At 38.0% G+C, this 14,533-nt stretch overlaps 1 protein-coding gene across 3 annotated transcripts in view; it reads left to right on the forward strand.

Annotated features, from left to right (window-relative positions):
* The window catches only part of LOC130070353 (gastrula zinc finger protein XlCGF52.1-like), a 77,322-nt gene extending 66,870 nt beyond the window's left edge, over positions 1–10,452 (forward strand). The window contains exons 1-2 of one of the 3 annotated variants that reach the window (XM_056234729.1): positions 1,882–3,163; positions 10,255–10,452. In XM_056234729.1, the coding sequence (XP_056090704.1) occupies positions 1,884–3,163; positions 10,255–10,297 (1,323 nt within the window). In that variant the 5' untranslated portion in view covers positions 1,882–1,883 and the 3' untranslated portion in view covers positions 10,298–10,452. Of the gene's footprint in view, positions 1–1,878; positions 3,164–10,254 lie in introns of those variants that run through there. The other 2 variants (XM_056234727.1, XM_056234728.1) reach the window with 2 other exon arrangements.
* Positions 10,453–14,533: the final 4,081 nt, after the last annotated feature.

Below are 14,533 nucleotides of genomic sequence, written 5' to 3' on the forward strand. Positions count from 1 at the left end.
GCGTCTAGTTCGACGCTAGTCCATAGCGAATAGGATGCGCATAAAGCCAACGTCTGAAGTGAACGCGCGTTCAGAGCTAAGCCTATGGTACAGATTATGTGTCCCTAAAGAACCCGCGTATCTAACGGTAGTTCCGCATTACATTAATTAATTTGCACGCGAGTTTTATTTATTTTTATACCGTGTATTCTCCGTGTAAATTCGTGCACCGAACCGTGACGCCCGTACCGTTTCGGTTCAATACGAATACATGTACCGTTCCACCCCTAATATATATATATATATATATAGCCTATAATTAAAAAGCTATTTTAACCAGAAAAATCTACAATGCATGCCCAAAGTCGTGCAGCCATATAGTTTCTCTTGATATCAGTCCTGCTGACTTCAACATTCACAGGAGACTGTAATGAAAAATCAAACACCTTGGAAATGACAGGTATGTACTATGTTTCAGGAATGGGACAATGCTGTGTGACTGTGTAAGCCTCTGTATTTAGATCAGTGTGTTTACTAATGTGCTTTTTTGTCCTTTGTTGTGTATCTTTGGATTATGTTGTGTTGTAAATAAATCCAAACAATCTAAAAGCCATTCTTTTTTAAATCTCCTCATTCTTTGTGCAAGGCTCCTCTAATGATATGGCCTGATAGCACCTAATAGGGCCATTATGGGAGGGTCTTTGTCTTTCTCAGGTGTGAAATGCCACACATATTAATGAGAGATCACGCCTCCTTGCATAAAGCTTTCTCAAACAAAACACGTCATTAAAAATGTAAAAGACTTTATTGACTTATCTGAATGAGTAGTCAGGATGATTCTCACATAGTTTTGGAGCAACTTTTCTCGGCTATGTGATACATTTTTCAAAAGTCTTGTGAAGAAATAATCAATATGTGTTTTGTGGCCTTATTTCAGAAACTTTTATTTTTAAGTTTTTCAATAACCATGCATAAATAATATTCTCTCAAAAATACAAACATGTACATGTTGTTCACAGATTATGGTAGCCCCGTTTGTGCTATATAGAGTGAATTTTCACCTTTGCCATTAACATGTTTATAAATAACTGAAAAAAGCACAAATGTCAGTGCATGTCAAAACATCCCAAGGGCCCCAAAAAACCCTTGGTCCCCAGAGGGTTAATACCATTTATGAGTCTTCTCCTACCATCCTAGGAAAAGAAATATCGCTCCACAGATGTAGATATAGATTTTGCTTCGTTTCGCTCGGACATTTAACGGCGTACACATACACGCGGAATCACTCGGACATTTAATGGCGTAGACATACACGCAAAAGATTTCGGCGTGGACATACACGCGGATAGCTCAAAATGCGTATAGATAACACGCCACTTGACTTGAAAGTGGCGTGTATGTTTACGCAAAGTCATGATGTCATGTTGAACATGTATAACAAATAATAATCATTCTACTACTATATTCTACAAATAATATTCATCTACTCTGCTTTAATGCAAACATTTGTGATCTTTCTCGCAGGGAAATTCCCTTGATCTTGTGTTTCTTGTGTCCCACTTTCACATGCATGTGAAGTCAATGGAAGAAGTTTAGTGTGAACAGCCCTTAATTAAAACGTTTTAGTAGTAATTAAATATCAAAAAGTTGGTGTCAAAATATGCCAATATTGTGTTTAATGTTCATATCATGTTAGATAAGTGATCAAGCATATTTAATAGTTCTCACTACAGAAACATGAGATTCGTATAATTAATTTATAAAAAGACAAATTATTGTAATATTTTATAGTCTGTTACATCTGGAATAATTTGAATATCCATTCACTCCATATTTCTCTTTTTGAACTATTTTTATTATTTAGAAAATTTGAAAATGAGAGTTTTTCTTTCATTTCAGACCCGATGGAAGAGAGCGAGAAGAGTGAAGAACTGAGTGAAGTGGAGGAGGAGAGAGAAGAACTGAGTGAAGTGGAGGAGGAACATCATGTCCAACCTGGAGGAAAACCCTTGAGTCGCTCAAAGACTAAAAAGACATTTTTAAAGAAAAGAAGAGCCAAGAAATCTTTCACCTGCACTCAGTGTGGAAACAGTTTAACAAGCAAACAATGTCTTGAGCGTCACATGATGATCCACACCGGAGAGAGGCCGTTCTCATGTGATCAGTGCGGGAAGAGTTTCACATACGAATATAATCTTTATGTTCACAAGAGAATCCACACCGGAGAGAAGCTGTTCTCATGTGATCAGTGTGGAAAGAGCTTCACAACCAAACGAAGTGTTGAGATTCACATGAGGATCCACACTGGAGAGAAGCCGTTCACATGTGATCAATGCGGGAAGAGTTTCAGGCAATCATCAGGCCTTAATGATCACATGAGGATCCACACTGGAGAGAAGCCGTTCTCATGTGATCAATGCAGCAAAACATTTATCTGTGCATCACACCTGAACACACACCTGACAGTTCATTCGAAGGAGAAGCCACATTCATGTTCTGTGTGTGGAAAGAGTTTTTCACTGCTTCAAGCTTTACATAAACATGAGAAAATAGTACATATTGGTGTAAGAGAGTACATGTGCTTTGAGTGTGAGAAGACTTTCACTAAACCAAGCAAGTTAAAAGAGCACCAGAGACTTCACACTGGAGAAAAACCTTACATGTGTTCACACTGTGACAAGAGATTCAGTCTGTCACAAAATCTGAAAACACATGAGAGGATCCACACTGGAGAAAAACCTCACAAGTGTTCACACTGTGACAAGAGATTCAGTGTGTCATCATCTCTGATAACACATGAGAAGATCCACACTGGAGAAAAACCTTACAAGTGTTCACACTGTGACAAGAGATTCAGTCGATCAGGACATCTGAAAACACATGAGAGGATTCACACTGGAGAAAAACCTTACAAGTGTTCACACTGCAACAAGAGATTCAGTGTGTCATCATCTCTGAAAACACATGAGAGGATCCACACTGGAGAAAAACCTTACAAGTGTTCACACTGTGACAAGAGATTCAGACTGTCAGGACATCTGAGATCACATGAGAGGATCCACAGCAAAGAAAAGCTGCACACGTGTGATCAGTGTGGAAAGAGTTTCTCTTTTAAAAGTCACCTGAAGCTACACATGAAGATCCATGCAGTGGAGAAACCACGTCACCACAGTCTTAGATCACGGTAAGTAGTTCATCTTTATGTGCTGAGAAACAAAAGCTGCTTTTCCACCTTCGGAAAAGGTTCCAGTTGTGTTTCCACTTGAGCCTGGTACGGCACGGCACAATTACAAACCGTTCTCGGCCCTGAACTCTCAGCACACTTGGCTAACCCTGCCGAACCTAGATGGTTGAATGTGTGAAGTAACATCGACATCGTAAAAGTAATTTGATCATCGCCACTCAGGATTGGTCACTTGTCTGTCTAAGTGACATAAGCAATTTGAGCGATGTAAACCCAAATTTATAATTAAATCAAAAGAAATAATATGGTTCCTGTGCTCACCAACCATGTTATTTTTGAGATGCGTTTTGTCCATAGGAATTTTTTTCACTGTTGTAAATTTACATGATTGAGAACACAATTAATCTATAATAATTATCTTGGTTGTTGATTATTTTCATGATCGATTTCATCAATTCCTTCTTGCAGCCCTAGTTAATTAAAGTTTGTATTGATCATCGAAAATGAAACATCATGATACTGAAGAACACAGAGGTTGGTGTTTATTCTTATCCGTTTAATCGAGATTTACATTGTTTCAGGTCAAGAATATAAAAAGACACTAATTAAAATATTTTGACATTAAACTTTCTTGATTTGGTCATTTTAGACATTCACGCTGGGATGGAATATTCAACCACTAATGATGCAAAGCTTTTCTTCAGATAATATTTTTACTAGTTGCTTTGCCCTTTAAAGATACGTGCTGACCAGATATAAACTTTGAGCTGCTGCAGATTCACATTTAAGAGCATTTGGTGGGACTAGTGGAACCAGCATTAAATATTGGAATTACTTTAAATAAAATATTAGCATTTCATGTACACTTTAAACTACACTCTAAAAAACACTGGATTAAAAACAACCCATTTTGGGCATTTTATTGACCAAAATAAGCTGTGACTGATTCCATAACCTGTCCATAAACAATCAGTGTACAGTAACTAATTTATAGATACAAAAAATTTACACAAACATGTAGTTTACCCGAAGACACACCAATTTGACGGAGCTGCACTGCTTTGGACCTGCTGTAGTTTGTTTATTATGCGTGCAGGGCAGCCACCCATAATAGCATTACAATAATCTTGCCTTGATGTAATGAACGCATGAAGAACTTGTTCCGCATTTGTCATTAAGAGCATATGACGTAATTTAGGTATATTTTTAAGACGAAAAGTGCGGTTTTACAGATACTAGACATGTGACTTTCAAATGAAAGATTGATATTAAAGAGCACACACAGGCTCCTAACCGACGACGAGACAGAGCAGCCATCGAGTGTTAGACAGTATTCTAGGTTAATAAGTGAGGACGTTTTTTGTCCAATCATTAGAATCTCTGTTTTTTCAGAATTAAGTAGTAGGAAATTACTAGTCATTCAGTTTTTTATATCAACAATGCATTCCTTTAATTTTGTGAATTGGCAAGTTTCGTTAGGTTTTGAAGAAATATAGAGCTGAGTATCATCAGCATAACAGTGAAAACTAATGCCATGCTTCCTAATGATATCTCCTAAGTGTAGCATGTACAGAGTGAACGGCAACGGTCCTAGTACTGAGCCTTGTGGTACGCCATACTGAACTTTTGATCGATAAGACATCTCTTCATTTACTGCAACAAACTGATAACGGTCATAGAAGTATAATTTAAACCATGCTAATGCAATTCCAATAATGCCAACATAATTTTCGAGTCTACGATTGTAATAGGGCTTCTTGCATCCGGCTCAGTTGAGCAAACACTCAAAGCCATGCCAGTACCTCTCTAAACACTCTTACTTGTCTCTCTTAAAAATGATACCCCTGTAGAAACCTCCCTGGATTCCCCTTGAGGTGGGGAGTAGCATTACAGTAAAAGAAATGGAACAGCCTTTCAGAACTGTTACAGTGTAGATACTGCCTTTTCTAGTATCTTTGACCGAAAAGGTAGATTTGAGTTCGGCCTGTAATTGACTAATTCTGTAGGATCAAGTTGCGTTTTTTTAACAAGCGGTTTAGTCATAGCCTGTGATATTTACGGTAAAAAAAACGGCAGCTGTGGTTGCCAGTATTTTACCGTAAAAAATATGGTGTCAACCTTTGATGTTTGTTCGGATGGGTGTGTCGTGTTAGCGACCCTAAGGGTGTACTCACACTAGGCACGGTTGCCATGAACCGGGCCCGAGTACGATTGTCCCCCCTCCCCACTCCCCCTTTGGCCTGCACTCACATAGGGTTTCAGCATTCGTGCCGGAGCACGCTTACGTCATTATGGTGCGACGGTTTCGAGATAAACAAGAAGAGCGGCGCTGTCTGAACACAATGGAGTCCATCGCTCTGTTTTCTTTGTGGATAATTTTGTGTCGTTTGGTCCACGGTGGTCCACAGCCCTCTCACAGCCTGTTGTTAAACAGATTTTCACGTAATCGTGCTGCTCGTATGAGGAGGTTTGCAATGCACCAGCTGAAGTGCAGCAAGGACTTTGCAGCTTTGATTACGGACTGTGTTGGTTTTGGAGCGTCACAAAACCATGACGTCACGCGTCCTGTTCCGTGCTCCAGCACGGTTAGCGCTCACACTGCATGCGAACCGCGCCCGAGTCCAACTGAACCGTGCTCTGGCCCACCTCTTCCAAGCGGTGGCCTAATTTCAGTTACATTTACATTTTAGGCTATGTAGTTTGAAATTGTATTTATTTTTTAGATTTTTATTGTAGTAACCACTCAGCTGTATGTGGAAATGCATATTTAAAAAAAAAATGTTGCAAATAAAACCATAGTTCACAACTTATGTAGTTTTAACTTAAAAAAAAACCTGTGAAATTTAGCTTGGTTGCCAGCATTTTACCGTAAAAAAATATGGTAGCAACCTTACTTAGGACTTAAATGTGTGGTAAAAAAAACATCAGCTCTGGTTCCCGGTAATTTACCATAAAAATACAGTAGTAACCTTTTAGTTTTATGGGACAACCCTTATATTTCATTACCCGATAAACGTTATAATTCAATTACACTAAAGTATTAAAATCTGCTTTATACCTTTGTAATATACTGATAACCACCATAATAATTCAAATAAGAATACCACATGATGATTCAAAGTTCACCACCATTCACCACTCTCTTTGTTCACAAGAATACACCGCAAGCCCAGATGTAGTATTGAAGGAAAATGAAAATTAAGCGTAAGTACGTAGGAGGGCGGAGCCAGGCTAATAAATTACAGCAATATCTCCCCTTTTTCTTTCAGACGAGGCTCATGTTTATAACAGTAATCTTGGGGGGTGGACTCATTTAAAGTAATGTAATCATCTATTTTAGCCAGGTTTCTGTCAAACACAGCACATCTAGGTTATAATCTACACTCACCTAAAGGATTATTAGGAACACCATACTAATACTGTGTTTGACCCCCTTTCGCCTTCAGAACTGCCATAATTCTACATGGCATTGAGTCAACAAGGTGCTGAAAGCATTCTTTAGAAATCTTGGCCCATATTGATAGGATAGCATCTTGCAATTGATGGAGATTTGTGGGATGCACATCCAGGGCACGAATCTCCCGTTCCACCACATCCCAAAGATGCTCTATTGGGTTGAGATCTGGTGACTGTGGGGGCCATTTTAGTACAGTGAACTCATTGTCATGTTCAAGAAACCAATTTGAAATTAATCGAGCTTTGTGACATGGTGCATTATCCTGCTGGAAGTAGCCATCAGAGGATGGGTACATGGTGGCCATAAAGGGATGGACATGGTCAGAAACAATGCTCAGGTAGGCCGTGGCATTTAAACGATGCCCAATTGGCACTAAGGGGCCTAAAGTGTGCCAAGAAAACATCCCCCACACCATTACACCACCACCACCAGCCTGCACAGTGGTAACAAGGCATGATGGATCCATGTTCTCATTCTGTTTACGCCAAATTCTGACTCTACCATCTGAATGTCTCAACAGAAATCGAGACTCATCAGACCAGGCAACATTTTTCCAGTCTTCAACTGTCCAATTTTGGTGAGCTCTTGCAAATTGTAGCCTCTTTTTCCTATTTGTAGTGGAGATGAGTGGTACCCGGTGGGGTCTTCTGCTGTTGTAGCCCATCCGCCTCAAGGTTGTGCGTGTTGTGGCTTCACAAATGCTTTGCTGCATACCTCGGTTGTAACGAGTGGTTATTTCAGTCAAAGTTGCTCTTCTATCAGTTTGAATCAGTCGGCCCATTCTCCTCTGACCTCTAGCATCAACAAGGCATTTTCGCCCACTGGACTGCCGTATACTGGATGTTTTTCCCTTTTCACACCATTCTTTGTAAACCCTAGAAATGGTTGTGCGTGAAAATCCCAGTAACTGAGCAGATTGTGAAATACTCAGACCGGCCCGTCTGGCACCAACAACCATGCCACGCTCAAAATTGCTTATCTCCTTTCTTTCCCATTCTGACATTCAGTTTGGAGTTCAGGAGTTTGTCTTGACCAGGACCACACCCCTAAATGCATTGAAGCAACTGCCATGTGATTGGTTGATTAGATAATTGCATTAATAATAATAATAATAATAAGCTTTATTTTATAGAGCGCCTTTAAAAGCAGCTTCTCAAAGCGCTGTACATAAAATCACAATCCACCTGGAAAGACAACAAATCAAATTAATAAAAACAAAAACAGCAACATTAATAATAAAAATAGCTGTAAAGCGATCACGAAGGGACATCAGCAGTCAAATGCAAGTTTAAAAAAATGTGTCTTAAGAAGAGCTTTGAAAATGCCAAGAGTTTGTGCTTCCCTTAGTTCAGGAGGGAGAGAGTTCCAAAGTCTAGGAGCATAAACAGAAAAAGCCCTGTCACCCATAGATTTTAGATGTGTTTGTGGAACAGTTAATAAATTACACTGTGAGGAACGCAGTCTGCGATTAGGAGTATAAGCAGTTAATAAGCCAGATAAATATTGCGGAGCTAAGCCGTGTAAAGCCTTGTATGTCAGCATCATGATCTTAAAATCAACACGGAACCTGACCGGGAGCCAGTGTAGGGACTTCAAAACTGGAGTAATATGGTCAAATTTCCTGGTTCCCGTCAGGATCCGGGCGGCAGAGTTCTGAACATATTGCAATTTGTTAATAGTGGTTTTAGAAACTCCAGCTAAAACAGCATTACAATAATCCAGCTGTGAGAACACAAATGAATTAATCAACTTTTCAGCGACAGACAAGTTTAGCATTGGGCGTAGTCTGGCTATATTTCTGAGATGGAAAAAGGATGCCTTAACCGTGCTATGAACAAAAAAATCAAAAGTGAGGCCAGTGTCAAAAATTACACCAAGATTCCTCATCTTACTTTGGGTCTCTAAAACAGAGCCATCAACAGACAGGGACAGTGGAGCCGCTTTGCGAATTTGATGACGGGAACCTATAAGCATAACCTCAGTTTTCCCACTGTTCAGGCAAAGAAAGTTATTGTTCAACCATGTTTTTATCTCAGAGATACAGCCAGAAAGATAACAAGCATCAATATCTTCACCAGATTTAGAATGGATGTAGATTTGGGTATCGTCAGCATAAAAGTGATAATGGAGACCCAGCGATCGCAGCAGATGCCCAAGTGGAGACAGATAAATGTTGAATAGTAGAGGGCCCAGAACTGATCCCTGAGGAACACCAGTGAGCACTGAACAAGTGTCAGACCTAAAGCCACGCATGGAATGAGAAATTGAACAGGTGTTCCTAATAATCCTTTAGGTGAGTGTATATACGCGCACATGAAACCGATCACATCACATTAGCGTTCATGTAAACACTAAATTCAGATTCATCAATCGGAATGAATTAAGGCTGTCATCAACACTCAAAATGTCCCCCAGCAACATGTGTTTTTGTTGTTGCTGACTTTTTTCTTTTCTTTTTTTTTTTTTCTCCAGCAACTCTGAGCACTTTTCATATTCTTTATCCTGGCTGAAACAATTTTTTAAATCTATAAGAACAATATAATCAGCCTATGTTAGCCTATAGTTTAAAGTTAAAAATATTAATATTAATAAGTTGAGAGTCTTATGTTTATTTGACAGTGATTTCACAATTCTTGTTTGTATGAAGGCTAAATAGAAATAAAATATTAACAATAATTTATTTGTACCATTTTTATTTCTGAAATATTATATAGTTTTATAGGAGCAGGTTTCAGAGACTTGGCAAATACATTTTTCAGAAGTTTGTTGGTACAGGCATTCATTGTGGGCGATCTTGGCAGTTTTTCCTGAGGTTTTTATATTGTTTATATCGATATCGGAATTGCATCGTATCGACCAAAATTAAGAAATATATCGTGATATAAATTTTGGCCATACCGTCCAGCCCTATTATTGGAATATATTATTTTATCTTACACAAAAACTACCCAAACTCTGGGTTTTTACGTCTGACCTAGGAGCTGAGTAACACAAAAAATACCCAAACTCTGGGTTGTTACGTCTGACCCAGGAGCTGAGTAACACAAAAACTACCCAAACACTGAAAAAATAACCCAAAAAATTTACCCAAAAGGCTCAACCCAGATGAGAAAAACTAAGCTTTTCAAAGGTTTTACTTTGAATTAGTTGAACCAATTGCTTCGTAAAAAATGATTCACTGTTTTGAAATGTTGAAAAAACGCCACACGCTGGTCAGAATAGTGTAAATGCAACAAAAACTCAGGCCAAACATGCATAAAAACACATTTTACAAACCATTGCATTCAATTAAATCGATTAAATGCAATCAACAAATCATGTAATATCATAAAAATTAAGGATCTGTATAACATGTGGGTTTTTAATACTCAGCTAAACAGGCCATAAGACTATTATTCCTTTTAATTATACAAATGACTGATTAAAACATCTGCAAAATGTTGTGACTTTCGCAGTTTGATTTACGCTCTGAACCACTGATATGAAACAAATGATTCATAAAGGTTTCTGAGCTTCGTGAAGCTGTGTTTCGAAATCGCCCATCACTACTTTAACTACATGAGTAAGACATGATTAGCAAGCTGTTTGCATAAAATAGTCTAATGAAACTCACTTGATTTAATGTTTCTTTTAGACCTGATGGACGTGAACAAGAAAGGAAAAACAGAAGGCAATAAATCTGTCTCCTGCCCTCAGTGTAAAAAACGCTTCACATTTAAATCAAGTGTGAAGATTCACATGAGCGTTCACACTGGGAAGAAGCGGCTCAGGCTTTCGCTCTGAAATCACTTCTGCTTCTCATTCTGAAGAAAGAGCATTTAACTGTGATCAGTCCTGAAGTAACACCAGAAGATTCAATCAAAGGAGAAGATTCATCCTTAATATTACAGAAGACACGGCGGTGTGTGTTTTAGTGAAGTCCTTTACTACAGAAGATGAACTGAAGACCACCAGAAAATTCACACTGGAGAAGAAGGCCATTACACTTTTATGAGATGTGAATCTGATATTAATTTTTAACTCATTCTTCATTGTTTTTCATTAGAACATCTAGTTTATCTTCCACTTCTACTCTTCCATGCAAACACAAGATATACTTGCCTGTATCTTTGAAACTGGACACTTTTCTTCTCTTCTCAGTAAAGTAAGTCAGTAAAAAATTTTATTTTATTTTTATTTATTTTTTTATTACAGGGACAGTGCATATTAATAAACATTTCTGTCAATATGCCATAATTAGCCAAAAGGCTATTTTTCATCTGCAGTCCCGGCCTAGACCGATGGTAAAAAGTCACCCTAAAAAAGAATAAAATGACATATTTACATAACAATACAAAATTTAGAATACAGAGATCTGTATAAAGAGAGAGAGATCTGTCTCATTCACTTTTACTTAATGTTTGTATTTGCTTCATGTAATTAATGATTAATTATTTTCTGCTGATTCTGCTTGAATTAGTTATAATTTTACTTCTGAAAGTCATGAAGTATCCTGATATGATTGCTTTTGAGATTTCCATGTTTTCATTTTCTCAATAGAGCTTTAAAATGCCTAATAAATGATATTTCACCCACATATGACTGACATTGAATGAGATTGCTGTCTGACTACATTATTAACAGTTTCATATCCAGTATCATATATACATTTCAAAGAGTTTGTTCTAGTCAGTTTGAAGCAGAGATGGGGGACTCGAGTCGCAAATTTAAGGACTTGAGACTTGCTTGACTAAATTAAGAAAATGACTGGACTTGACTTTGACTTGAGATCCAATGACTTGAGATTTGACTTGACTTGAACTGTATGACTCGAGAATGACTTGATATACATTTTTATATAAATCATCGCAACATCAATTGATAAACAAAATGAAAGCAACGGAACCATTGACGTCATCAGATTCTGCGCGATTGCGTGACGCTGCACAAGCCCAGAAATAGCCTACATCGCGGTGAGCGCGCTAAATACAAAAACATCTCCCTGCATCGTATCTTTTTGGATATAAACACTAGAAAATGACCATATTCATGCAAGAAGATGTGTTGTACGCATAATAACTGGCAAGGGATATCGGACGACAATCACAACCTCGAACAGTCGAACTTCATTCACCACGTCTAAAAGTAAGCTATGGCTTGTTTAACCTGTTTGTTATAGTTAATTTGACTATCTTTAAATCTAGAGAGAATAATATTGGTCAAAACAGCATGCCTCTTTATACACAATTATGTTTTCAAATGTAGCTTAATGTTGTCAATATTCAAATGATAATTAATGATGGTATATGTTTTGTATAACATTTGCCACATTTCTTTTTAAATTATGCTTTAAAGCCAAAAATGTTGTTCTTTCCAATGACGAAAAACAATATAGAAAACTGTTAGTGTTGTTGTTTATGTTTCTCTTAATGTTATCAGGGGGTTGGTGGCAAAAAATGCCAGCAGAATTAATATGCATTCAAAATGTGGTGGAAAAATTGCCCTAGTATGAGTTATTTTCATAATTATAACATATATATATATGTATATATATATAAAAAATCCAGATTATTGGCGCGATTGCAAATGTGATGATTTTATAAAACAGTTCAGTAAACAAAGAGTGAATATTGTGATGTGACATTTTAGACATAATATTCCAAATATTTTCTGTTTTTGCTCTATTTCTCCAATGACAATAGTTCCAAACAAGCCACAGAAAGAGTTATGCGTATTTGTGATTCAGTGACCTAGTTGCTCAGTTCCAGAACGAATCTGTCATTTTGAACAAATCAGTTGACTGCTTCTATGACTCGTACATTAAGACGGTGATTTGGCGCCACCTATTGGCGGTTTTAACTTCATAATAGGCTAAATGCCAACGGCTGTTATATAACTTATATAAAGGGGATGCCAGTTTGAAGAATGCCATTTGGTGGCATAGGAACCATTATACTTGAATTGTGAATTGTTTAATACCTTTTAATGGTCCTCTGCAATGTTTGAGGCATATTTATTTTTTCATGCTTTAATGTTGGCCTAATTTCAGTTACATTTACATTTTAGGCTATGTAGTTTGAAATTGTATTTATTTTTTAGATTTTTATTGTAGTAACCACTCAGCTGTATGTGGAAATGCATATTTAAAAAAAAAAATGTTGCAAATAAAACCATAGTTCACAACTTATGTAGTTTTAACTTATTTTAATATATAAATTCAGTGAAATCATCAAACGTTTGTATGACTTGCCAGTGACTTGTGACCCAAGCTACGACTTGACTTGACATAAGGCAGTGACTTGACTTGCTTTTATAAAAAAATTGACTTGGATTTGCTTGAGACTCGAAGGTTAAAGGGGGGGTGAAACACTCAGTTTCACTCAATCTCATGTTAATCTTGAGTACCTATAGAGTAGTATTGCATCCTTCATATCTCCAAAAAGTCTTTAGTTTTATTATATTTATAAAAGAAAGATAGGCTGTACCGAGTCTTTCCGGAAAAACCCGAGCGGGTGGAGGCTTGCCGTGTGGGCGGAGCTAAAATAATCACGACACGAGCGCGCGAAGCTTTTGCGTTGAGAGCGTCTGGAAGCTGTGAGTGACATTCGAAAATAAACCATGGCTAACAATCAGATAGTAATCCCATGCAGAACAAGGATCTAAACAATACTAAGGGCTCGTTCATACAGAACGCGTTTTTGCTCACAAAAACGTGAGATGGGCAGTGAAATGGGTGAAAAACATAAGGTCTCGAGCGTTTTTAAAAAAAATAGAAATTATTTGAACTTGAGCGCAGTGTTTTTAGAACACCATGTCATGCGCGAGTTTTATAACATTTGTGTGTTGTAAACAGACAGACTCGTGGTTTATGAGGACATGATTTATTTTTACAATAAACAAACTGACACCTACAGTGGCCAGCTAAACAAATGTATTTAAACACACACACACACCATACATCGCATGCTCCATAGATATACATTAACTGTATGTGATCATGTTGTTTACTTGCTGTGCTAACACGCCGATAGTTAACAACTCACAGACATTTGAAGCAGTTTTACTCACCGCCTGCGGTTCCAACGCACGACCGTGAACCTTTATCGTTGGGACTGCTCCATCTTTAAGTATTAGGCGATCTGCAAATCCGGCGTTGAACTGGGCCTTGTTTATAAAACTATTACCGTCGAAATAAAGGGAACAAACAAAAACACTTGCACAACTCCGTTGCTGCTCTGGAAAAACAAAATCCATCCACAGGTTCCTTAACGCTGGGTTCTTTGGAAATTTGTGCAGTGTTGTCTTTTTTTTTTAATTGCAGCGCAGCCGACCGAGCCCAGCGCTCGATGGGCATAGCCGTACTCTCGCACGCACTAGGCTACAGATGCGCGCGCGCCCTTCCGGGAGAAGTGCCCTTAAGACCCGTATAAGGAAATTCCGGCCACTCTGACGTCATACACGCCCGTATTCGAAAAAAACTTTCCGAAACTTGTGACAACCCGGAAGGAGTATTTTTGAAACAGAATTACTCCATCAAACTTACAACTTCATTTTTTAAACTTTGTCCATGTTTAGCATGGGAATCCAACTCTTTAACAGTGTAAAAAACTCACTATACATGAAACAGCATTTCACCCCCCCTTTAAGACTTGAGACTTGCTTGTGACTTGCACATGTGTGACTTACTCCCACCTCTGGTTTGAAGTTCATTCACACACAAGGTGTCACGGTGTGGTGTGGAATGTAGGCAGGCTGAGGCAAAGAGCTCCAATACAAAATATTTACTTTTAAACAAAACAGGAAACAGCTACAGGCAAGAAGACAGGCAGAACACTCACAACAACACCTAAGCATTTACAAGAACCGACAAAGACAGACGGAACAGAGAGAACTAAATACAGATCCAAATGAACACTAACGAGGTGAAGACAGGT

This window comes from Rhinichthys klamathensis, unplaced genomic scaffold (genome assembly GCF_029890125.1).
Source record: "Rhinichthys klamathensis goyatoka isolate OS25496 unplaced genomic scaffold, OSU_Roscu_1.1 h1tg000403l_1, whole genome shotgun sequence".
Taxonomy (NCBI): domain Eukaryota; kingdom Metazoa; phylum Chordata; class Actinopteri; order Cypriniformes; family Leuciscidae; genus Rhinichthys; species Rhinichthys klamathensis.